General features: G+C 51.2%; 1 protein-coding gene across 1 annotated transcript; it reads left to right on the top strand.

Annotated features, from left to right (window-relative positions):
• Positions 1–749: 749 nt before the first annotated feature.
• TMEM72 (transmembrane protein 72) lies at positions 750–26,036 on the top strand. The gene is given in 6 exon segments (XM_027589724.1): positions 750–851; positions 853–1,054; positions 18,833–18,899; positions 22,410–22,481; positions 24,044–24,183; positions 25,558–26,036. Coding segments are annotated over 6 exon segments (1,062 nt in total).
• The last annotated feature ends 299 nt before the right edge of the window (positions 26,037–26,335 follow it).

The following is a 26,335-nucleotide window of genomic DNA, read 5'->3' as shown; positions in this document are numbered from 1 at the left end:
GGGAGAAACCCTAAAACTTGATATCATTCAATTCCTTACATCAGTGAGGAAACAGAATTAGTAAAAGCCCACACTGTCAACTTTTAAAGGCTGGGCTTCTTGGAGCTGCTCTCAGGACATACTTTGAGAGCCACCAATCCAGCCAAACCCTCCCATTTGTTTTCTGCAGAAGTTACTACGGCTTACTAATATCTTTGGGTTTCCCCAAGGTCACCCAGTTAATTATTGACATAGAAAGTCTGCTCCCAAAGAATCATAATTATTTCCCACATCACACATCAGGGATGCATGTCAGGGGTAAAGGAAGGTCCGTGTGTGGTGTTGGCCTGAGCTATAGGTATGTCTGGTCGAGTCTAAATCCAGCACAGACTGCAAAGCTTTCCACCTATATGCAGAAGAATAGAAGCTTGGAACTCATTTCAAAAAGCTGCTTCTGCTAGTGATTTAAAGACACATCTTTCTCTCCCACACACAGACCAACACGGACCTGTCACCTCTAGACACCAACTCTCCTAGAGCCAGTGGGCCTGAGGTCCAGGTGTGACTTCCTCAGAGCTGACCAGGAAGGGAGGGCCTGGGCTGGCCCCTCGGCTCTCTCCTCCTGCCCAGAAATGGTTAATTGCCAGCTCCAGGCTGCCTCCAGCCCAGCCCTAATTGGCCTGATCTCAAGCTGCTGGCCGTGCTGGAGCCTCAGCGGCTCCAGGCCAGGCTGGAGCTGCACGGAGCGGCAGGGGCATTCTTCCAAGGTAATGATTAAGCTAAGCGTCTGGCAAGGGCATAGGCAGCAGAGCCAGGAAGGTGAGCCCTATCCACACCTCAGCCAGGCTGTGGTGGCCAAGACTGGTTTGGAAAGGCAGGGCCCCAGGGCACGGGGGCCCAGAGCCGACAGCCACAGCCTCCCCCTGCACACGGGCATCCAGGAGCATCTCAGGCCGGAGCCTCTGTTGCCTGCCCTACTGGGACTCTGCCCTCAACCCTGGCATCATGAAGCTGCAAATGTTCTGGACTGGTCTGGAATACACCTGCCGGCTCCTGGGCATCACCACGGCTGCAGGTAAGACCCCGCCTCCCAGCTGCAGTCCCCAGTGCACTGGGCACAGCAGACAAGGCTGTTCAAGGGGTGGGGGCCAGCCGGTTGGGGACAGATGGACACATCTGGCCACATCTGCCCTCACTTTTCTTCCTGATGCCTCCAGAAACATTGCTCAGCAGGGCAGCGGCAGGTGCAGTGGGGTCAGCCTGGGTGAAGGCGCCTGGTGCTGAGTCTCCCCTTGGCAAACCACCACTCATGTGACCTTGGGAGCCCTCAGAGTCCTCATCTGGAAAATGAGTAGAGAGGGTCTGCCTTACCTCCTTGAGGGCTGTCGTGAGGTGGAGGTGAGAGCTGAAGCTGAAGGTATGAAAGATCAGGCAAATGTGAGAATCGGATGCCTTGCTGTGTAGCTACGGAGACGGCCAGCAGCTCATCATGTTTTACCCAAACCGCAGCTCCGTTTCAAGGGATGAGAATTCCCAGCACTTGGGACAGACCGAGTTCTAGCACTGGACGGGGAGGTCCTGGGCTTCCCTTGGCTCACTCCCACCCCGTGAACAGAAAGTCCTGAGAAAACCAGGCCCCCTCTCTGCGATCTGACCGCAAGAACACACTGTGGGTCTGGCGTAGAGGTGGTTCCCTGTGCTGGGCTCCTCTTCCTCACCCGCCTGATCACAGGGCTGCTCGACCCTCAGACAGAGAGAAGCAAAGCAGCCACGATCCTGAGTTCTGCCTGCTCCCTTCCCCAGTGCAGACTCCAACCTTTAGCCCCCCTCGCCCTCCACATGGTCAGGGTTCTTGGGCCTGTGTGAGAGATCACAGCTCTCAGCTCTAGGCTCCACTGTCCCTTGGGAACAAGGAAGAGACACACATTGCTTGCCAAGTCCTTTCTTGCATCCAGCATGAGTCTTGGCAATTAAGAAATGTCCCCCAGCTCGGACTCCAGCCATGCTGGTTCCAGCCCCTGCCCTGTCATTTGCTGATTTGTGACCTTGGGAGAGCCACCCAGCCCCTCTAGGGTGGCACTTTCTGATCGGGACCTGCTGGCCAGGTGTTTTGGAGGATCGAAGATGTACAAACTGAGCAAAGCTCAGTGGAACTGAAGGCATAAACCTCTTGGGAGAAGACCGCATGACCGGTTCAGAGCTTGGTAGGGAGGCTGGCCGGCAGGCCAGCACAAGAAGTCAGCTATGGGGGAAGGTCTAATGACCCTCCTCCTGTTGCAAGATGGAGCACCTGAGCCCAAATGGGGCAGCGACCTTGCCCAAGGTCACACTGCAGATCAGAGGGACAGTAGGTCTGGAGCCCAGGTGCCTCAACTTTTGAAAAGGCCAGGACTCTGGCCAAGGAACTCCCTGCTTCCCAGAGTAGGAAACCCTGCCCAGTGGACACCAGGAAGGGCCTGGAATTGCTCTGCTGAGGGCCCTGAGTAAAGGGGCTGATGGGGGAGCCCGTTCCAGCTTCTGCCAGAAGTACTTTGTCACCTACATGTAAGGCAATGACTGCCAAGGCCCACAACTTCCCACCCTGGGGAGAGGAAGGTAAACCTGAATAGGGTTTCTGTGTCTGGGGTTCAAGTCCTGGTCCACCCCTGTTGATCTTGAGCTCACCCTGCTTTCCTCTGGCCCTCAGTTTCCAGATAGGCAAAATGTACCCTTCTCAGCTATCAGATAACTTGGTGATAGTTCCTGCTGCTACATTCTGCCCAGAGCTGAGGTCTGCCTCCTGTCAGGGAGCTGCTTGAAGAGATATCTATTTTTCTAATAGCCTAGCAGAAGACAGTTTAAAAGTCTGATTTATCTCAGCCAGTGGAAGGGTCTATAGCCTTACACGCACACGTACACGCATGCAAACACACACACGCACGCACACACACTGTTCCTCTTAACCACAACTCTTATCTGTGTGTGGAGGGCTCCGTTAATGCTGAAGATGGGCCTTCCGCCTGGTTTTGATATAGGATCCAGGCTAAAAATAGGCCATGAGTTGCCTTTTAATGGCCAGGCTTTCCAGTAATCTTGTTGGAGCTTTCTAGAGTGCTGGGAGCAAGCGGGAAGCTAGAGAGAGGGGCTTCGGTGCTCTTGGGCAGATCTCAAGTTTCTTCCAGCGTCACTAAACTCCTGGCCTGTTTCCAGTGCTTAAGATTTGCAAATTCCTTATTCCCTTAAGCCTCTTGTTGTTGAAATCTCTTTTGAGAAGTCTGGGCCTCATTTACAGTAGCATTGCTACTAGAAGGGATATAAGACTTGATAAAGAGGCTATCACTTTGCAGAAACCCCAGGAGACCTAAGGTAGCCCCTGGTCCTTCTATGAGAAGTGTAGGTTCTCCAGAAGCTAGGAAAAGCATGTGGCCCAAGGTTGCTTGGGCACCTGCAGAGACCAGGCAGCTGCCAATCCAGCAGCCTCTTCCCTGGATCCCCTTCTCCTCTGTAGATGGGATCTGGGACTGCTAGAGGTTCTAAGGGTACCAGACCCCAGGAGACTCCACCAGAATGGCAAGGCCCAGTGGCGATGGCCTGGCTGGCTGAGTTCATCTCTTCTTCACCTCCCAGCCACTCTGGATGAAGCTTCATCAGGATGTCCAGTGGTCCCATGGGCCATTGCTGCCCCACTCCCATACCCAGCCCCACACCACCAGTGGGCACACCACCAGTGGGCACTGACCACCATTGCCACTGCTAAACAGGGGTAGACAGGCCACAAGCAGACAGCACCCAGCTGAAGTGTTTCTAAAATTAAGAAAATTCTCTCCCATGAGACATTTTTTAATGACTTTGAGCCAGTCATAATTTTTCCAGATCATCACAGAGCTTCTTCCCAACATTTGTCTTACACTTGGTTAGCTTCGCTCATTTGCATTACCTCCCTGGCATGGAAGGCCGTGTGTGTGCATGCACATGCTTGTGTGTACACATATGTGTGAACACTGGTGTCCCTCCTGCTGAGATGTGGCTCCAGGAGTCACTAGAAGAAGCAAACACAGCTGGGGAACTGCACACAGATTGTGAGCGCTCCACACCTCCCCATACAGATGCCAGACACCTACTGGTGTCTAAACCTCAAAGCAGGTTCTGACTGTGTCCACATAAAAGAGTGACTTTAACATAACTGAGTTAGAGACTCAGGCCCCAGAGGATGCTCGGCCCTGTGATTTATTGTCACTACAAACCAATGATCAGAAAAGGGAAGCTGGGAAGTGGGTTTTACTGACATGGGAGCACAGACAGTTCTCTGTCTCACAGGACTGGTCCCCATCCCTGTTCTTAGAGAGCAGGACTGGCTTCCCTTTGACCTTCTGCAATCCTCTTAATTGCTGAGGGAGAATCTCCACACACTTCCTCACCACTCCTCGGCCCCAGCCCCAAGTCTGTGGGGAAGAGCCCATCGGTTCAGCCCTTTGTTGAGACCCCGCAACTTTCCTCAGAGCAAGGAGGCTCAAGATTGAGGCTTCTCACTGCCAACGCTTGAGGGCTTTCTTCACTCTTCCAGCTCTACCCTGGGGTAATAGCTGATAAGGAAGATTATTTGAGTATTTACTATGAGCCAAGCTCTGTGCTACATGATTTAAGTGTAGTATTTCCTTTCACCCTCATAACTACCCGGTGAAGCATCATCATGCTCATCATTACTGTCACTGTATGTGGGGGGAAACTGAGGCTTGGTGAAACAATTTGCTCAGGGTACCGCAACCAGGAAGCAAAGAGGCAAGATTCTAACTGAGACCTTTCTCTTAATCAGTGTGTCCTCCACCTAAATCAGGCTAAAGGTCATGTCTTTCTATGGTTTGGCAACCCCAAGATGCAGAATACAAAACACACAGAGGGTACCAAAGAGGTTTGTCTGAGGCCATACCATACATAGGCTCAGGCAAGTGGGGTCATGTTGAGGTTGGGCACAGTTACACCAAAGCATAGTAAGCATAACCAAGCACTTCCTAAATCTAAAGACTCTGATATTTGATCCAGATGCTCATTTTCTCTCACTGAATAATTGCCGTGTAGACTTTGACTGGCACTACCATAACCATCCAGCCAAATCCACTCCTGGACCTCATCAGAGGACAGACAAATCTGTTCCTATTTCCAGAGGGAGCTATCACAGCAGGACCTTCCATTTATGGGTCCGGAGATGCATAACTGACAACAGTAAGAGAAAGTCCTGATCTTGCTAAAGCCCCATCGGTGTCTATGAGGGTCAAATGCTGATCTTAGACCTATTTTACCAATGAGGAAACTGAAGCTCAGAATGTCCAGGTAGCTTGGCATGGGTCGCACAGCCACTAGACAGCTGGTCTGGTATTGGAGGTCCAGTCTGCCCGCTCACAGGGCAGTGATGCAGTGGCGCATCCAGCGGCTGACAGCACACCGCTCCAAAGAGAAGGGCACCACACAGCCCACCAGGAAATGGGCTGGCATTGAGACAAGGCCATTTTGAATGAGCCCCACGTTTCAGGTTAATGTGCTCTTTTTCACAAATCAATGATTTTAGATCAACCTGGAATCACTTAGGGGTTTTGTTTTGTTCCAGGCTTTTGACCCATTAACCTCTTCTCTACATAAAGGACAGAGCCACATTCCCAACAGCTCCATTGCTTGCCAATACTCAGTTCAAAATGGAGATTTGGCTTATAAATATAGCCTAAGACGAAAGAAGCATTTAAACCTAGATGTTCTCATTATTTTTTAAAGAGTACTAAAGAGTACAGCAAATGCATAGTTTTGACCTTAGCCCTATCTAAGCCTTCAAAAAAAAAAAAAAAAAACTAAACTAATGCTTCTGAGACAACCATCTTGGGCCCTCCATGCTAATTTTCCATCCTTCTTAAATGTGGATCCCCGTGACCATCTCCTGCCATCTAGGGAAGCTTCATGCACTTCAACATGTCCACAAGTGGATTTATTACCCAAGCAAGACCACATTGTTTTCACATCCTCCAAATGGATGTTGACTGTTTTTCTTTTCTGATCTGATTGTCCTAATGAGTAAATTAAATATCCCTACCTCTGTTCCACACTTTTACCACTGAAAGATCATAGGATTTGGTTCAAACACTTTTTCTTTACTTCGTTATGCTTGTATCTTCCTTAGGTTTAGAACAAGGAATCTGTAACTCCATTTAGGACTCATTTATTCAGCAAACATTTGCTGAGTTCCCACTTTGTTCAATGTAGACACATAGATTAGGATAGTGTGACCCCTCCCTGAGAGAAGCACATGGTCTGACCAAGGAAACAAGCCAAAAATTACACATCCTAGCACGACGCTCTGCAGTGTAGAGTTTGGAGGGGTGAATTTGTGTCCTTTTCTACTAATTACTAGGTGTGTGATCTTAGGCATGTTACCTAACCACTTTAAACCTCAGTTTTTTAACCTGTGAAATGGGGATAATGAGCGTATCTACCTTCTGGGGTTGTGAGCATTCAACAAAACAATGACTAAAGCAGAAAACTGCCTGCCACATAGATTCTCAGTCAGTGCTGGTTAATTTTTAGAGGAATGTGTAGAACCCAGGGACTGTATAGCATGAGTGATGGGCTCTTCCTCTGAGATGGAAAAAGAAGGAAGACCAGAGGAAAAAAACATGGCAATCTATGACCCTTGAAGCTGCAAAGTGAGGAAGGAGTTAGAATGTGAAGTCTTCTACTGAGTAACCTTTGCCTTCACATTTTGAGGTTGGGTCATTAGGATCAGCCCACAGGAAATTGGTTATTTCTATACTACATGTAGTGACCAAATCAGAAGGAAGATGGCAGCCTTATTTTTTTCTTTATGGGCTGACAATTCTCTTAAAATTGTTCTTAGTTCTGAACAACCATCTGAAGAGGGCTATTATCAAAAAAGGATTGTTCTTTTATACAAGTGGCAGATGCTGAGGAGAGAGAGCCTTCCGTAGGCTCCCCCTGAACCTTCCTAGATTATAGAGGCCAGGAGAAGGTCTTATGAAGAAACATGGGTTATGTGGCATGGATGGAGAGTATCCGGAGGTATGGTCATTGTTTCTGGCACCAGGAAAACTGTCATGCAGAAGGGTGAGCAGATGCATTCTTTTTGAATGTGAGAAAGAATAAGAAGCAAATACCTTGGGCAAATACTTTGACCTGAAATTAAGACCTAGAGGAAATTTCCCCTGTAAGTCCTTACAAGAAAGATGCTATTATGTGTTAGAGGCACTATCCTCAACAGTATCAGTGGACCCTGCAGGGCTATAAATGATATCATCACCAAAAAGTAGCATATCGGCATACCATCTCTGCTATAGAACCTTTCCTGAAGTCTGAAAAGGAAGGGATACTTTTCAACTCATTCTATAGAACTAGCATCACTCTAATATCAAGACTAATAAGGAAATTACAAACATATATCCCTCAAAACACAGATGTAAAAGTCCAAAGAATGTTTTAGCAAATCAAAAAAATAAATGTCAAGGGGATAGTATATCATAAACAAGTGAAACATTAAGGTTGCTTTAATATTTGAAAATCAAGTAATATAACTGACCTTGTTAACAAACCAAAAAAAAGCTTATATTATTATAAAAATAGGTACAGAGAAGGCATTTCACAAAATTCAACATTGTTTCATGACAAAAACTATCATCAAACTGGAAAGAGAAGAAAACTTTCTCAGCCTATAAAGAGCATCTACCAAAAAACCCTACAGCTACTTACAAGTAAAAGATCAAATGTTCTCCAAAATTAGTAACAAGACAAGGATGTCCACTATCACCATTTCTAGCCAACATTGTATTAAAGATTCTAACCAGCGTAATAAGACAAGAGAAAGAAATAAAATGATACAGATCAGCAAGGAAGAGGAAAAACTTGTTATTCACAGATGACCTGGTCATCTATGGAAAATCTGATGGAATCTACTAGAAAAGCTACTAGAACTAATAAAGGGTTCAGTACGTTGCAGAAGACAAAATCAATATACAACAAACAATCTTATTTCTATATTCTAGCAAGAAAAAATTAGAAAATGAAAAAATTTAAATATAATTTATAATAGCATCAAAAATATAAAGTACTTGGGGATAAATCTGACCCCCAAAGTGTAAATAAAAACCTGTACACTGGAAACTAAAAAGAAAAAAAAAATGCTGAGAGGTAGTAAAAAGGCCTAAAGAAATGGAGAAATATATCCTCCTCATGGTCAGAAGACTCAACAATGTTTGGATGTCAATTCTTCCCAAAACTGCTATACAGTTTAAATGCAATCCCAGTCAAAATCACAACAGAGTTTTTCTAAAACTTGAAGGCTGTTTCTAAAATTCACATGGAAATTCAAAGTTCCTAATATAACCAAAACGATTTTGTAATCAAAGAGCAAAGGACATTAACACTACCTGATTTTAACACTTATTATAAGCCTACAGAAATCAAGACAATACAGTATTGACACAAAGAAAGACAAATAGATTAACGGAACAGAATAGAGTCCAGAAATAGACCTATACATATATAAACAACAGACTTTTGACAAAAGTACAGAGACAATTTAGTGTAGAAAGAATAACTTTCGACAAATGGTACTGAACAATATTCATTTACCAAAAGATGAATGTCTATCTATACCTTGTACCATACACAAAAAAAGACTAAAATGGATTATAGACCTAAATGTGAAACCTAAACGATAAAACTTTTATTTTTTTTCTAAAGATTTTATTTATTTATTTGAGAGCGAGAGAGAGAGAAAGAGAGAGACACAGAGTGGGGGGAAAGAGCAGAGGGAGAGGCACAAGCAGATTCTGTGTAGAACCTGGAGCCCAACATGGGGCTCAACCCCAAGATCCTGAGATCATGACCTGAGCATAAATCAAGAGTCGGACACTTCCCCGAATGCGCCACCCAGGCACTCTCCTAAAACTACAAACAGGTTTATCCTGTTACCTAAAAGTAATGATAACTTTTGTAATGAGTTAGGCAGATATTTCTTATTTACAATATCAAAAGTTCAATCCAATAAAAGAACAAAATGATAAATTGCATGCCATCAAAATTAAAAACTTCACCTTTGAAATATAATGTTAAGAGAATGAAAAGACAAGTTAATAAAGAGATATGATGGCAGATAAGCCCATGAAAAGATGTTCCACATCATCAGTCATGAAGGAAATGCAAATCAAAAGTAAAATGAGATACTCCTACCTAGTATTAGAATGGCTTAAAATAAAGAGACTCACCATACCGAGTGCTGAATGTTGGCAAGGATGGGGAACTCTCATACATGACTGATGTTGATGTAAAATGGTGCACTCACTTCGGGGACGATCTGGCAGTTTCTTAAAAAATTAAACATATACCTACCATATGATCCAACCATTCCACACCTAGCTATTTATAACCAAGAGAAAAGAAAGCAAACGTCCATACAAAAATTGTACATGAATGTTCATAGCGTCTTTATTTGTAATAGCCAGAAGCTAGAGAAAACCCAAATGCCCATCAACAGATCAGTTATAAACCAATGAAGGCATATCCATACTACTTAGAAAGGCATAACTACTGATACATGCTACCACATGGGTAAACCTCAAAATAATTATACTGAATGAAAGTAGTCAGCCAAAAAAAGAATACCTACTGTATGATTCCATTTTTATAAACTTCTAGAAGATTTAAACTAATCTCTAGTGACAGAAAGCAGATCAATGGTTGTCTGGGGGTGGAAGGAAGTGTGGGAAGGTAGTATTACAAGGAAACAAGGACCATTCTGCTTTCTGTGTCCTTCATGTTCTGGCAGGTTGGCTCAGGCAGATGTGCATGATAATGGCAGAGGCAGGAGAGAGCAGGCCCTGTTCAGGAACCCATTTCATATCTTTGCTTGCATGACACCTGATAACATCCTCTTGCCCAAAGCAAGTCACATTGCTGAGCTCTGATTCAAGGGGTGGGGAGACAGACTTTTTTAAGTGTGGGGGACTGCAAAGTCACATAACAAAAAGTGTAGACACAGACAGGGGTATTATTGCAACCTACCACAAAGCCTTCTACAAGGTCAATTAAAATAGACTTCCTTGCTGGTCGACTTTGGTCTATAACTCATGTTTAGAGATCAAGTTTAGAGAATCCAAATTGGTGCACTCTCTTGCCTTCAGGAAATTTTTCCCACACAGGCTTGTGGGAGGTGTGAGGGGTACTGAGGGCCATGCTATACTCTAAAACCTCTTCTACTTGACTATCCAGAATTTTCTCCTATAAAATCTTAGCCTTTTCTCACAGTGTCTCCGAACCCTGGCTCATATGTATCAGGTGAACACCTCTCAACATACAGGTAAACCTCCCTGCCATGCTTAGACTCTGCCACAGCTTCTCCCGAGTTAAGAAACCTACAGCTACTATCTTCTTATCTCATTGGATTCTTAGCAACTGGCTCCAACATCTTCATGTTCTTAGAAATGGTGCAAATCTAGGTTTTACCTCTACAACCAGCCATTTTAGAACCCTTTTAGAACCTAAACCATCCCCAGCCATTGTCATCAGCTGGTACTTCCGTACCCGAGACGTCCTTACAGACCCTAAGACCAGTAGGAGACACACCATATTTGAGGATGAAGAGGACCAATAATTGTAACAGCGTGAGTTATGAGGCTGGGATGTGGCCACCAGGCTAGCCCCTCGGCAGTCAGCACCACGGACAGGCCACATTCCCCGAGCACACTGGCCCCAAGCCCTTGGCATCCCTAGCAGGTTGCACAGAGGACATGACACAAGAGATGTTGAAGTGGATGGGGCTTTGGACTATTGATATCCCAATCAGGCCTGCAGAAGGGACCTAAGACAGGAAAATCAATGAACAACCATCAGTGTATAGAGAAGAGCTCTTTAGCCACCATAAAAATGTGTATTAATGGAAGGAAAGGATGAGAATAAACCCTCTCCTCCCCCTTGAGAGTGTTTGCCTCTCTCAAGCAGGAACAACCTTCCTCTTCTGATAATTCTATTAGCCATCATCTACATTTGCACAACCCTCGATAATTTACTAAGACTGAATGTTCACAGCCATTTATGCATGCTTTTATTATCCCCATTTTCTGGAAGAGGAAGCAGACGAGAGAGTGATGATTTGCTTGAGGAACCAGCACTCAGCTTTCCTGATCGAGCCTCACGTTCTCTCTGCTACAGCACAGCACCCTCGCAGTTTCCACCCACACTCTGAGACCAAAGCTTCAGGTTGTCCAGGAGGATGCAGAGAAGGTGGTGCGCCACGGGGTCTCAGTCCAGCACCTCTGACCCTGCTAACCTGAACTAGAACAAGCCACTCAGGAAGGCTATAGAAGAAAGCCCTGGCCCCTGGGAGAAGAAAATGCTGTGCTTCGGCCCAGACAGGGGGGACAGAGACTAGAGGGCAGGGGACAAGGTGAGGAGTCCAGGCTTGTCCACAAATGCTTGTGGAGGAAGGGCTGACTCTAACCGGCACCAAGTAAGCAGCCCCCTGGGGCGCTGTGCAGGAGCGGTGAGACAGAAGGGTGGGGCGGACTGCACCAGGGTGGGCTCCTAACGTGGTTCTGTGGGCCTGAGTCGAGGAGTAACAGGACCCCGAGCGACAGATAACAGGGAGGGACGGGAGGAGTCGACGGGCCGCTTCGTGGTGGTATAAAAGTACTTACATTGCAGCTCTGCAGCTCTGCCCGGCACCCCTCCCACCTGCAGCGCAAAAACCAACACAGCTAGGAATCAAGGCTGTCCTTGGGGACAATTTTCTTCTTATGGAGAATTGATTATAATGAAGCCCTGATTCTGGGGACATGTCTGACATTCATTTCCACCGTCAAACTGTTGGCTCCTCTGTCTCCATGCCCAGCTCTGGGAAAAGGCCCCAGGGTCATTTGTGCGAGTGAATTGTTGATACCGGTTGCCCATGGCACACTGAACTAGAGCCCTGCGAAGGCAGAGTATCAGAGCTACCAGCCAGGCTAGCTGGTAAGGAGGACCAGAAGGACAGACCAGATTCCAGGGGTAGCTTAGAGGCTCCCAAACCCTGGGCCAAGAGCATCTCCAGATGCCAGGGCAGGAGGCACTCATTCTCGTGATCACAAAGGGGCCAATGCCACCCACTACATGGCCCTGGAAGTGAACACCTCCTTACATGGAGGTTCAGCACCTCTTTAAATTTGGGGTGTCCCTCTCTAAATTTAGGGTGAGCACCTTCTTGAGCTTAGAGTGAGCACCTCTTTTTTTTTTTTTGGATCCCTGGGCTATTTATTTATTTATTTATTTTAATTTTTATTGTTATGTTAATCACCATATATTACATCATTTGTTTTGGTGTAGTGTTCCATGATTCATTGTTTGTTCATAACACCCAGTGCTCCATGCAGAATGTGCCCTCTTTAATACCCATCACCAGGCTAACCCATCCCCCCACCCTCCTCCCCTCTAGAACCCTCAGTTTGTTTTTCAGAGTCCATCGTCTCTCCTGGTTCGTCTCCCCCTCCGACTTACTCCCCTTCATTCTTCCTCTCCTGCTATCTTCTTCTTTTTCTTTTTTCTTAAAATATGTTGCGTTATTTGTTTCAGAAGTACAGATCTGTGATTCAACAGTCTTGCACAATTGAGTGAGCACCTCTTTAACTTTTGTGCCCAGGTGCCCTGTTCACCTCTCCCTCGTCCAGGCTCTGCCGGATGCCATAACTTCTCTGTGTCTTACAGACAGCCCTGCCTAACTCTGGAAACCTGGCAGAGTTCCCTAGGGCCAATTCCACAAAGCCAGGACTGTACCTATTCTCATCCACGGGGTCGACAGGAGGTCTCTGAGAGAGCAGGTGGTCTACCTGTGTAGCCCTGGGGGGGCAGACACGCAGGAGACAAGATGACGAAACCTCTTCTTACGTACCAGTCCCATTTTTCACCCAACACTCCTCCTTCCAGTTTAAGGCCACACATCATGCTCATTTCCTGGCTTCTGAAATACCCCAGTTCTGGAAACTAGTCCCCTGGAAAAACATTTAGGAAACTCCAGACCGTCAGTCAAACCATCTTGGAGTCCTGTATCTCTGTCACATGGAACTCTGGTGCCTTCCAAAGTCAGCTTGTTCCCCCCACAGTTCAGTGAGGAGAGCAGGCTAGGAGCTTCCATGGCAGTGGTCTCTGCGGTTGTCCGGGGTGAGTACTGGATGCAGTTCACAAAATTCTCCTGCAGTAGAGGGTCTCAATTTTTGCTTTCTGTACTTTTTCCACTGGGAATCTTTGTGAAATGAAACTGTAGAGGGAGCTGCTTTAGATGAGGCAGAGCCTCACCGATCCTACATGAAATCCTAAGATAGGATACTGCCAATAGGATTCTACAGCCCAAAAGAAGTCCCCAGACACCACCCCACTCCTAGGAGACTGCATCTCCCAGGCTGTGCCAGAATTTAAGCAGGGGGAGAGGTGCTGCAGGACCTAGGAGCCCACTAGTTGGCTTTCTGACAACCAAGCTGGCGACCAGGAAGAAGGGCCAGAGGCCCAGGGGGCTTGGGGGGCACGCTCCCTGCTGAGAGTCAGAATATAGACAAGACCAGACACAGGGACATCTGGGACAAAAATCTCAGGTAGTTAAGAGGATAGGATAAGCTGCTTTTCCAATTATCTGTGGCCTCATAATAAAACCACTCCAAACTTTAGTGACCTAAGGCTACATCAATTTTATTATGCTTGAAATGTTGTGGCTCAGGAATTCAGGCAGAGAACAGTGGAGATGGCTCATCTCAGCTGCATGAAGGCTGAGATCTCAGGTGGGGTGGCTGCCATGGCCTCTTTGCTTCTGACTGTTGGTTTAGCTCATCCGTTCTTCTCTGCTTCGTACCTGCTGGGGCTGGGATGTCATCTAGGAGTTTCCTCACTGACACGTCTATGCCTGATGAAGAGGGCTGAGCCAGCGGGGTGTTGACCATGAATCTCTCTTTCTCTCTCTCTGTCTTTCTCTTTCTCTAGCATTCTCTCTACATGGCTCACTTGGGCTTCCTCACACATGGTGGTCTCAGGAGCATCAGACTTCTTACATGGGGGGTGGTTACCCCCAGAACAAGGATTTGAAGAGGGCTGGGTGGAAGCTTTTTGTGAATCAGCAGTGTAAGTCTGTATCTTTCTACTGGGCAAGCAAGTCACTAAGGCCAGCCCACATTCAAGGTGGGGGGGAAATAGACTCCACCTCTTGATGAGAGGAGTTGCAAAGAGCTGGTGGGCAGCTTCCATCAAGTGCAGCCTACTGTAACAAAGAAACCCCAAATTGCATTGCTATAATTAGGGGTATCTCTCTCACCTAACAGTGGTAAGTACATGGGAGTCAATTCCCATTTTCTGCCAGAGAGCCCAGCAATTAGCTTACCAGGTCTGGTCTCTGGGAGTGTTGCTGCCCCAGGGATCAGCAGGAATATCTTCACAAGGAGACCGTTCCAGGCTCACTTACCTTAGTCATGGCAACTTGTGTGATGTTCAGAAGCCCAGGAGACCTCTGGGGAGATAAGTGCTAGGGAGGAGAGTAAGTTCTCGAAGAAGCAGGTCTAATGCCCAGGGTACTTGTCTGCACCCAGACTGTGGGGATGGGATTTTTCCCCCAGCACCACAGGGCACAGCTTTCTCAGTGGACTTGGCTCCCTTGGAGGGGTAGGAGGAAGTTGCAAGGTGCAAAAAGACTTGAGGGTGTGGGCCCAGGAAGCCACACTTGTCACTGCCCCAGGGCAGAACCTGTGACCTTACCCGGTTTCAGGAACTACACAGAGAAGCCCACAGAACCGCGGCCGCAGCAGCCCCAGACTCTCATTCGTGCTGCTCCATGCTCCCGGCCTCCCCTTGCCTTCCTTGTCTGTGGAGCTGTCCTAGGTTCCCAGACAGAATGGAGCTGCACTCAGCCTGCTGGCAGGGTGCTGGGGCCTCTTCCCACCCTCCACAGGCTCTTCATTTCCTGGGTCCACGACAGTCGGCCCAAGCTCCAGCGCATAGTTCCTTCGCAGAGCCTTGCTTTGCCCAGGCCCGGCACACGGGATGTGCCCTAAATGACGGTGCAGGCTGACCTCTGGGGACTTTGGACCCTGGCCTACCAGAACTCTTGGGTTGCTAGGCGGAACTGCCCTGGGCAAGGAGATTGGGCTGTGGTGACTTCTGACATTCAGAAGAGAACTCTGCTCAAGCTGAGGGCCCCTCGCCAGAGGCCTCGGGTGAGGGGCGGATGGGCAGTCACCACACTCACCCGCAGCTTAGGCACCAGGCAGGTCCCTGAGGGAGTGAGATGGTCGTTTCCTGATTCTTCCCGTGGCAGACATTACAAAAATCCATTCACAGCTGGTCCACTGCCCATTGCAACAAGGGTCTCATCCATGTGACACCTCCCCATACACATGAATCCCCCCCAGGAAATGTCCTCCCCACCAGCACCATTCCCACCAGAGCCCTTCCTCTGCTGGGGGTTCCTGGGGCCCCCGGAAATCAGTCCTGCTTCTGGCTTCCCTCTGCCCTTTCCCACCAGCATGCTGTGGGCAAGGTGCTGCAACTCCAGGGGCCTGGCTGGGATGTTTCCACAAATAACATGCAGTTGATGATTCCCACCTTGAGGGATGTGGTGCGGACTACACAAGATGCGGGGCTGGGGGTGGGGCATGGCGCAGGGGGCTAGTGCAGCTTGTGGCACATGCTGAGACTTCCTTGAGAGGCAGCTGGGCTGGCACACCCAGGGGGTTTCCAAACCCAGACGCCTTCTGGTCCCATGCTTCTGCCTTCCACTACCCCGAAAAAACAAAAACAACAACAACAAAAAAAAAAACAGGCCGCAATGGCAAGGCAGGCCCTTCTCTGTGCCTGGGGAGCCTCCTCGTCGGAGCGCTCAGGCAGAACCAACCCTCCCCTCCTGAGCTCCTGTGCCCACTAGCACCCTTGTATTAAACAGGTGAGCAAGGTCACGTGGGCACACCCTGAGGAGCCACGACCAGAACTCTGCTTCAGGCCAGGCCAACGAAGGAACCAGTGGCTACCAGTGTGCTGGGAGATGGGGAGGCCAGGAGCACCCGGAGCATGGTCACCACCTCCTATCTGCAGCTTTAACTCAGCCAAATATCACCAAAGCCTCTTACCCTGTAGCCCGAGGTCAGGTCGCTTTCTAAATGCCAGTCTGAACTTGTCACTCACCCTCCCCAAAACACTCAAGGCCCTCCCCGCCCATCCTGTGGAGGCTGATATTTCAAGACCCACTCTCAGGCCTCTGCCCACAGGGACAGCCCAGCGCCCCTTCTGTGCTAAGCGCTTACCCATGGTTACCAAGGGAAGAACACACGAAACAAGGATTCCAACCCAGCTCTCTCTCTTCTCTGCTGTTTCATCGATTTGTTTTTTCAACTGCAAACCAGGGCTGCCACTACAGCATTCCGAGAATGCCCCTTTGACTATAGACCTTTTGTTTCCATCAAAAAGCATCAGAATAACTCTCCACATGCCAAATAAATCAGAGAAAAGGGCTGGGTTCCCAAGACCCTTTCCTGCCACCTGCTGGTCACTCGCTGCAAGGCCATGCAAATCTCCAAAGACTGCCCACGAGAATGTGAGCAAGGGACTGAGCACCTATGAGGTGCTCGGCATCAGTCAGCTAATTGAATCCCCATAACCATTACGTGCAAGAGGGATGAGGAGGAATCTGAGGCTCAGAGAGATTGAGTGACTCAGCTATTAACCGGCAGGTGTGAGACTGAAATGCTGGAATGACCTAGGTTGGTGAGGTTGGTTTTGCCTATGTGCTCTCTGCCTCAGTTTCCCTTCTGTAAAATGAGTATAACATAATACTTTCACATAGGATTGTTGTGATGATTTAAAAAGTTAATAGATGCTAAGTGCTGAGAACAGGACAGCCTACAGAGTGAAAACTGAATAGATGGGCATTTGCCTACAGTACACACACACACCACACATCTCTCTCTCTCGCGCTCTCTCTCTCTCTCTCTCTCAAACACACACACACACACACACACACACACACACACACACTGATAGACAGTGGAAACCAGGAAACTGTCTACCACCTGGAGCCAGAGTCTCAAGTTTGGTCGGCAGGTCCTTTGCTTTCTGGCGTGTCCTTGGAAGAATTACACAAGGTGACTGACTAAGCCTTGTTTGCCTCCCGGTAAAATAGGAAGTATGGATCTCCCTGTGTCTCAGGCTATGAGGAGCCAGGACAAGCGTGACCATCGTGTATAAAGCATTAAGTGCTCTACAGGTTATGCTGACCTTCTGCCAGTGTGTGTGGCTGCCCAGCACTCCTGGCCCCTTTCCTGGTACAAACCTGTGAACATCTAGAACCTGGAGAGGGCAGAGGCACGGTGTCCTCCACGGCTCTAGACTAAGCCCAGGGGAGCACTGGCGAACCCTCCATCACCAAGCACACTTAGGCACATCCCCCTCCATTCCTAGACTGAAGCACTCTGTGCCCTTCTCCCTGATGTACTTCCACAAACCAATCCCCCAGAAGTGAGGGGGGGACGTGCTGGTGGCCTAAATGAGGGTCTTCACACTGCTTCTCAGGAACAGCATTTCCACATGGACAAAGGGCTCAGGACACTGGGGGTGGAAGTTTACAGTGTCTCTGCCAAGGAGGAGAGTCATCAGACCCAGGGAAGCAGCCTCCTGGACAGCAGAGATGAAGGGTCACACACGGTAGCCAAATAGGACAGCCTAGCCCTGCCATCTTTGATTTTCTGGGAGGGAGACAAGGTGACGCCACAATTCGGCCAGTACCAGGGTGTGTCATCTGAGCCCAGAGAGAAATGTAGGATGTATGCAGTGCAATCAGTCAGGACCAGAAAGAATTCTAGTTAGTGGGCCATGCGGCCCTGCAGGAAGGATTCAGGACACATCAGTGCTGTCTGTGGAATGTGTCCCTCGGTGAGCGGATGGGGTCTGAGCCACAGCTTGTTGAGTGAAGCAGGGGGAGCAAGAACCAACCCTCCCCTCCTAAGCTCCTGTGCTTACTAGCACCCTTGTATTAAACAGGGTGGAGACAGCCATGACAATGAGGGTCTCATCCGTGTGACACCCCCATTCTCATGAGCCCCCCAGAAAATGTCCTCCCCACCAGCACCATTCCCACCAGATTGGAGACAGCCAGAAGCCAGCAAGTCTAGAAAGCTGGGTCCAAGACAATATTCACCCTGGACAAACGGAAGGTCAGGTGCTTGAGCACAAATACCAACTGCCAAGAATAGGTAAGGAGGACGAAGCCGATCAGCTTCTTATGTCAGAGCAAACCCTCAGGGGCTTAACCAACACTGGGTCCAAAGCAAGGAGACAGGAGTGTGTGATACAGCCACCAAACCAGCAAGTGAAAATGGGGTCACAGAAACAGCTAGAACAGTGATCTGGGCAAGGGAACAGGGGTTGGGGCGGTCCCACCCATGGCCAAGCACTGAACCCAGACACACGGCACATACGGGTATGGCCTGCAGGACAGTGAGGGCCCTTGAAGCCATGACATGTGGAGGACAGCTGGGGAGCAGAGGGGCTGGTGACCTGTGAGCATGAGCTCTCTGTGGGGACACGAGGCATGGCGGCATGACCAATGTGGGCAGAGGAGGAAAGGCATCTGTGCTCGGGGACTGGAGTAAAAGACCTCTGGGGTTCTGCCTGAAACCTCTCTGGTTTCCAGAGCCCAATCCAGAAGGCTCCCTGCTCCCTTGCATTTTCCCAGGCACCAATCCCTGTGCCACTTGGAGAAGAGCCTAGCCTAGCTCTCAGTCCCCAGGGAGAAGGCTCACTCTGCAGCCAGGGAACCTTCCACAGGGCCGCAGTGTGGCTGGAGCACCCAGGCCCACTTTCCCCTCTCCTCTTCCCCTCTTAGTGTTGATCGGCGTGGGCACTGAGACCTTCCTCCAGGGGCAGTTCAAAAGCCTGGCTTTCTATCTGCTGTGAGTATGTGTGCATGTGCCCTTCCCTGCCTGCGTGTTCTGCTCTGGCTCACCCCGAGTCTGTCAGACTAACACAGAGCAGCCCCCACCCCTTTCCCATGCTAACTCCATCACATCCCTCAGGTGGAAGAAGTAGAGGGGGCTTCTAGGATATTCTCTGGCTTGGGCAGGGCTTTGGTCAGATCACCCCATAAATCAAACAGTTATCCTTCCATCCATCCACCTACACAGCCATCCATCCAGTCATCCGTCTGTCTGTCTGTCCCTCCACCCAGCCCGCCAGCCAGCTACCACCCATCTACCTTTTCAATCATCTCTTTGTTCAGCAAACATGAACTGAGCTCTTGTTTTAGAGAGAGAGGAACCAGTTCCAAACACTATGTATTTGAACCCTTCCACATGCCAAGCAGATTTATTTCCATTGTGTCCTTTAACTCTGACAGCACCGGAGAAGGGCATATTGTCCTAGTTTTTCAGATTAGCAGATTCAGAGGGAGTGAGCAGCTCAGCCCAACAAACTCACAGCAGCAGGGCCCAGACTCAGGCCTGGGTCCGTCTAGTTCCCCAGCCTCTGTCCTCTCTTCCTTGCCAACTGCCTCACAAATGCCTGCCGGCGGGAAGGACATCGCTGTGCAGTGGTGGCCTGATAACGGAGGACAGCCTGGGGTCCCAGCCGGCTCTGACCAACCGGCTTCTCAGCAGCCCCATCCTGAGGGACACGGGGCACCTGTGCTTTGTCCCGCGGGGTCACCAAGCTGCCTCCTCCCTGCCCACACCCACCCTCATCCCTGCCTCACTGCCCAGGGCCGCTCTTGGATTTGCTAGGTAGACCACACCCACCGTCCCTCATCCTTCCTCCACCCGTCCAGCCCATTGCCACTCTGCCATGAAATTAGCTACCTAGAAACACGGGGCTGTTCTGGAAGCTTCGGCTGCTGCCACGGCCTCCAGACCCTATTCCTCTGCCATCTCCTGGTCTCCATTTTATTTCTTGTCACCCAACTTACACCTCAGGAGCTTCTGACTCTTTCTCAAACTCACCTACATCACCTCACCTCCAAGCCCTTGCTTATCCCGTTGAGCACCCAGGGTGACTGACCACCCACCTGGACATTCCCAAAGCCCGATATTCCTTCCTGGCATTCTGCCCTGGGAAGCCTGCCCTGAGCCTGGGGCCCCTGCTGCCTGGAAGCGACCTCTCTTCGCTCTGAACTTGCTCCATGTCTTACTGAGCCTGTCCCTGGCCGCCACGCCCTGTGTCCCCGGAATCCAGAAGCCAGCCTGGCCTTCCTCCTCTCCTCCTCTCTCTACTTAGCTTACCCACAAACCTCACTTCAAGTAAGAGGTAGGTGCGATTGTCCTCCTGTAACAGGTCAGGTCCGTTAATGCAAACCAGTTAATGCAAACCATGTCCTGCCCAGAACCCTGCCCCGTCCTGACTGCTCTGTCCCTGCCCCTCTGGTCACCGGGTCATCCAGTCTAGAAGACATGATTTCCAGCCTCAGGTCCCCCCAGCCCTCGCCGTGAGCTAGGTTGTGTTCTCCCTGTGCACCGCTCCGCAGCCGCCCGGGATGGGAGCCCCTGCCTGCCTGTCCATCCCTCCTGCACTCAGCCCCACTCACTCCTCAAAGGCCATCGCAACGCCTCCCTCCTCCCGGTCTCCCTCCCTCACACACACACACACACACACACACACACACACACACGCGGTCTCCCCTGCAGATCTCAGACTCCTGCCTCCGTATACCCCTCCACTCAGGACGTTGGCCGATTGTAGCACACCCCTGTGTCACTGTCCTTCCCTCCCCTGTGTCCCCGGGACCCGGCAGGGGCCGAGGCTCAGAGCAGGCTCCCATAGGCACTGAGCTATGGTGGGCTTTCTCCTTGTTCTTCTCCACTTCTCTGCGCACCGGCTTCCTCCCCCACCTTTCTCCTTCCCGCGGGGCCCCTCGCCGCCTTCCTCACGCTCCCCCACAGACAGCAGGCACACCATTGGCTGAAGGGTCTGCGTGGCTGGTGTGGCGCCCCAGGCAGAGGCTTGGTTTGTGGGATCCTGCTACCACGGCAGGGCTCTGGGCTTGGATTCGCTGCCCCACCTGAGTGACCAGACCTTCTTGGCCTCAAGAGGCACAACCTCTACAGCACCAGACAGGACACCTGGCGAGTCACTCTACTGCCCAAGCCTCAGTTTCCTCCTTGCCCCCCATCCCAGGATCTAGAAAAAGGCAATGGCACTTGTTTTACAAAGCACGCACGCTGTTGTGCTTGTTAGGAACCCAGGCTCTGGAGTCTAAGGGCTGGGTTCAAATCTTGGCCCTGTAATTACTGTCAGTTTACAGATGAGGATGCTGATGCACAGGAAGGTCCAGCCCCTTGCCTATAGGCACACAGCTGATCAGTAGCAGGGGCAATGCCCAGGTCCCTGAGGAAACTGTGGCCCCAAGCCACCTTCTCCTGCGAGGTAGTATCTCCTTTCACTCATTCATTCACTCCAGTGGTGTCCACGGAGCACTTAACAATAAGCCATTCCTAGGGTGGGCCTGGCTACAGGGAAGAATTAGAGAGGGAACTGACAAAGGGAGTTCATAGACTGGTAGCTGAGGGACCACAGTAAAACAGGGAGAAGCAAGAAGTCACCAGACAGACAAAAGGAGGAAAGAGGAGTCCTTCCAAGAGGGGCTAGCTTGTGCAAAGGCCCTGTTAGCTTCCTGTGTAGACAGAGGACTAAGGAGGTTCATATAAGGCTTTAAAGGCATGCTAAGAAATTTCAGTTTTATAGGCCAGTAGGACCCTCCAATAAAACATGTTAAGTTCCATTCCCAAAGATTCTGATATATAAAGTCTGAGGCTGGCCCAGGAATTTATGATTTCACATCTTTCCCAGAGATTCTGATTGGAAGTTCCCTGGACCACACTTGGAACATGAGGAGCTTTTGAAGCAATGTGGATTGGGAAGACCACGGTCACATTCAGGTGTCAGAAGGAGCCTCAGGGCAGCCAGTGGGGATGGAGTGGAGGAACAGGAAAGGGAGAGGGGATGGCGGGGAGTTAGGGAGGTGGAAAAGGGGAGTCAAGTGCAGGGGTCAAGGGGGCAGTGCCCAAACTCAGGTCATATAGGTGAGGCCAGAGACTGGACAGTGGGCAAAGAGGGAGAAGGAAAGGAGTCGGGAACAGATCCAGCCTTCAGGTTCGCACAGCCGAGCAGCGAATGTCATGCTAGTGACAGTAGGTAGGATGACGTTGGCCACACAGGGGCCGGTGTCAAGGCAGCCTCTCACCCGTCTCTGGGCCCGGGCTCGCACCCCTCCACTGAGGCCCAACCCAGCATAGGCCCTGGCACGGACGCAGCTCCTGGCAGATTCTGGCTGGGCGGCAGCATTAGGCCGGGGAACTCCTGGTCAGTCTGTTGGCTGTATGGCCAGGAGCCCCGGATGCTGTGGGAAACAGGCTCTGGGAGAGCGAAGGGCAGATCAGATGGCTCCAGACCTCCCTTCCCTGTCTCCACCACAGGTTTATAGGAAGTGTCATCTCCGTGTGTGAAGGGGCCTACTTTGTGGCTCAGCTGCTGGCCGCCTGCTTCCAGTAAGTAGCCTCCAGAGCAGCCCTTCCACCACCTCCTAGCCCCAGACACCCCCAGATTCCTCCACCCGTGAAGCCACAGCCCACGTGATGGTCTGCTCCCAAAGCAGCTACGGACGGGTTCCCTCCCCACCATGTAGCCAGCCCCTGCCCGGGCATGGGCTCACGTCTCCAGGGCTCAGTGGTCCCCTTTCTCTGCTCCCAACCAGGGGAGTGGATGGAAGCATTCACACAGGGCCCATTTCCACCCAGAAGCCCCTGCAGAGTCCATCCCCACCTCCAAGAATAGTCCGTAGCTGCACCTGCCATCCAAGGCACCCATGGAGAGGTGAGGACCCTGCGGAGTAAGCAGAGATAGATTTGAGAACTGGTTCTTTTTCCTGCTAGGACCCAGGCACAAGTCAGGGGCTGCAAGGATCTCGGGAAGCCACTTGGCCATGGAGGCCCATACTTGCTGTCCAGCAGTGCTCAGTTCATAGAAGCTGTCATCAGTGTAGCCAACGGCTGTCCCTGGACCACAGCTCTCAGAACCTCAACAGTTGCATCTCTAGGTAGTCAGAGAAAGAGCCAGGCCTCAAATCCAGCTGTCCCTTGCAAGGCCATCAGCTGCCTCCCAAGGTCACCAGCCCTGAGGCAACAGGCTTCCTCCTTTCCGATGAATGGCACTGTCAAGGGATCTTTGCAACTTCTCTGGGACCGGGAGGGAGGAGCGCTGAATCCAAAGGGGAGTTTCACACACCGCTCCCCCCCCCACCCCCGTCCTGGACTCCCCCCTCTCCCAGCCAGGGTCTGGTCACAAAACAACGTCCACCAGAGGGCACCAGTGAGCCATGGCCATGGTGTGCGGGAGGAGGGCTGCTTTCAGGACCAGCGCGTCATCCTCCAGCCCCCGCCACTGCCCCCAAACTAGCCTGGACAGAGCCCTGCTCCAGACCAACTCACAAGATGAAGGAGATGGACCTAAAGGGAAGCTCTTTCCTCCTTTGAAACCCGGAGGCAACACCGCTGAGGAAACCTGCTGGGCATCAGGCCTCTGCCAGGCCCATGTGCGGTCCCTGCGGGCCAGTTTAAAAAGAAGCCCCTCTGGGCTGATGCCATCTTATGCCTAGGTGAGGCTCTGTGAGCAAGGTGGAGCTGGATTCCAGCCTGTTCACTCAGGTGGCCAGGCGGCTTGTGCAGTGCACAGTCTACACAGTGGTCCCAGCCAGCTCTTTCCCATACTGCGTGCCTTCTCCACTCCACTGGGGACCTCCCAGTGGACCCCTGAGTCTCCTATTCTCCTTCCCCCTGACTTTGCTGAATCCTGATATCATTTAGCTCCCTTCACCCCTGACAGAAAGACAGGGTGAGGCAGCCTTTCAGAAAAATTATAGGCCCTCTGGAAGGACTCAGGCAAGACCCCAGACTGTGGAACCCATGATAAGGACTCCAGCCCCTGGGGAGAGTTTAGTCAGAGGCCACTAAAGAGAAATGGGCACAGCAGGACCCCATCCCAGCCTCACACGTTCTGGGCCTTTTCTGAGTTTTTTCCCATTTCCCACTAATCCTGAACTCCCTCCCACCAGGTGTCGACCAGAGTCCCTGGCCTCCAGAGCAAGGGAGAAAGCCCGCTGGCTGGGCTGCTTCCAGAAGTTCCTGGCGTACATGTTGCTCTCTGTGGCCTGCTTTCTCCACCCTGTCCTGGTCTGGCACGTGACCATCCCAGGTAGGAGATCCGGGAGTTAGTGGAGGCAGGGAGCCCCGACCACAGGCTCCTGGGCTCTGAGCAGGAGGGGCTGAATCCCCCCGCACAGGCCTCAGTAACGCGGGCTCCAGGGCCCCCCATGGCCCCACTGACTTCCCTGGCCTAGATCACAGGATGAGGAAGGGTCAGGCATCCTTCATGCTGATCAAGTAGCAGGAATGTGCCTTCATGGAGGTCCAGAGGCTGCACCCACAAACAGAGACCCTTCCTCCAATGCCTATGTGTGTTCAGAGCCTTCAGAGGGTGTGAGATGGTCACTTCTCTGTGCAAACCCTTCCATGTCTCCCCAGTGCCTACCCATTCAGGTCCAAACTCCTCAGCCTGGTTTTGGAAGGCATGCCGTGATGGGACCCTCAAAGCCTCAGCATCTTCCCCTCCACCTCATAGACCGTGCTAGTCAGCTAGAAGCCAGGACTCAGTGCTCCCAGTCCTGGGTTTTGTCCACGACCTCCTCTGCTGGTAGCCTCCTCTTCCCTGCTCCCTAGCTGTGAAAACCATGTCCCTCCTCGTGACCCGCCCAAAATGCCGGGAAGCCCACTGCTCAGGGAGACAAAGTTGAAAGGCAGAGCCTCTTCTTCCTTCCTGTGGTTTCTTCTAATGTACCTGTCATAGCATTTCAAGGCCACTCTGCACAGCCCTTGCTGGACTCCAGAGGATTCAGCATTGCCAAGGCCAGGGCGAGCCACCACCGCCCACTCCTTGGAGAGCGAGAGCCGCCCAGAGGCTTCCTCTGGATAGGGCGGGTCTCCTGGCAGGAGACCCCAGAGCCGCAATCTCAGCCTGAGACAGAGGGACCTCTGGCCTGGAGACTGGGGGAAGAGGGGGCACCCAAGAGGGGGACCCATGCTAGGCCAGCCCCAGCCAGTAGGATTTACACTTTCCTCCATGTTTCCTGGGGAGGCTGAGGATGGAGCATCTTCCCACTTCTGGGAATGGATGGAAGCCCAGTTCAGCAGTGGGAGCCCAGTATCCAAAATAGGGTGCAGATCCCACTGCAGGCATCGCAGGTCCAGCCCAACACGTGGTCCTAACATGGAGGCCAAGCATGGCGAAGAGAGGCCAGGCAGGTGGCTCCAGGGTCAGCTGTCAACGCAGGGGGCCTCGGGCATATAGCCCCCTGGCTAACAATCAGGGTGAGGGCCCAGCACGGCACTGGCCCCGCTGACATCCCTTAGCCAGACACCAGGCCTGCCCCTGAATCAGAAGTGGGTGTGATGTGCAGGCTGGAGCCCAGAGGGCCTGAGCCTGCCACAGTGGCCCCTTTGGAACAGTGTGCTTGGACAGTGCTCTGTCCAGCTCCTCCCCAGCATCCTGACCTCCTGCATCCCCTTCCAGGCTCCATGCTCATCATCACCGGCCTGGCCTACTTCCTGCTGAGCAAACGGAAGAAGAGCAAAGCCAACCTGGAGGTGCTGGCTCCCCCTGAGCAGTACACGGACCCCTCCAGCAGTGCCGTGAGCACCACCGGCTCTGGGGACACCGAGCAAACCTACACCTTCCACGGGGCCTTCAAGGAGGGGACTGGCTCCCTCTTCATCCACATGAAGAGCATCCTGAAGGGGGCCAAGAAGCCCAATGCCCTCCAGTGCCCAGACACCCTGACAGAGCTGACTCTGGAGCCAGCCGACTCGCTGGTCAAGAAGAAGCAGGTGCACTTTGAAGACAGTATGGTCAGAATCATCCCGTCTCTCACTGAAGACCTGGATGATGGGGACAGCGAGCCAGAGGAGACCACATCTGACACCACTCCCATCATCCCTTCCCCACAAGCCCCTATCTTCTTGTCTTCTCTCACGGACACCAACCTATTCTGAGTTGCTCATTCCAGCCCCCTGGGGGACACTCAGCAAGGGGTCTGCAGAGATTGATGGCCCTGCCTGGAGTTTCCTGATACCTGAGGGGCCCCCAGGGAGCTTGGGGTCTTCACAGGTTAGGGCTTCAAGGGGTAACCAGACTTCCCCATGGTAGCTAGGCTTCTGGGACCATCGAGTGGCCTGGCAGATCTTGCAGAGGCCTGGAGGAAGGCACAAAGGAAGCTCGTGCTGCCTCAAGCCAACAGAGGTTCCTCCTTCCTGGACACGGAGTGGGGAAATCCTTGTGCCTTCCCCGATGG

The sequence above is a fragment of the Zalophus californianus genome, chromosome 15, assembly GCF_009762305.2.
Source record: "Zalophus californianus isolate mZalCal1 chromosome 15, mZalCal1.pri.v2, whole genome shotgun sequence".
Classification (NCBI taxonomy): domain Eukaryota; kingdom Metazoa; phylum Chordata; class Mammalia; order Carnivora; family Otariidae; genus Zalophus; species Zalophus californianus.
This window is presented reverse-complemented; position numbering and strand designations above follow the sequence as displayed.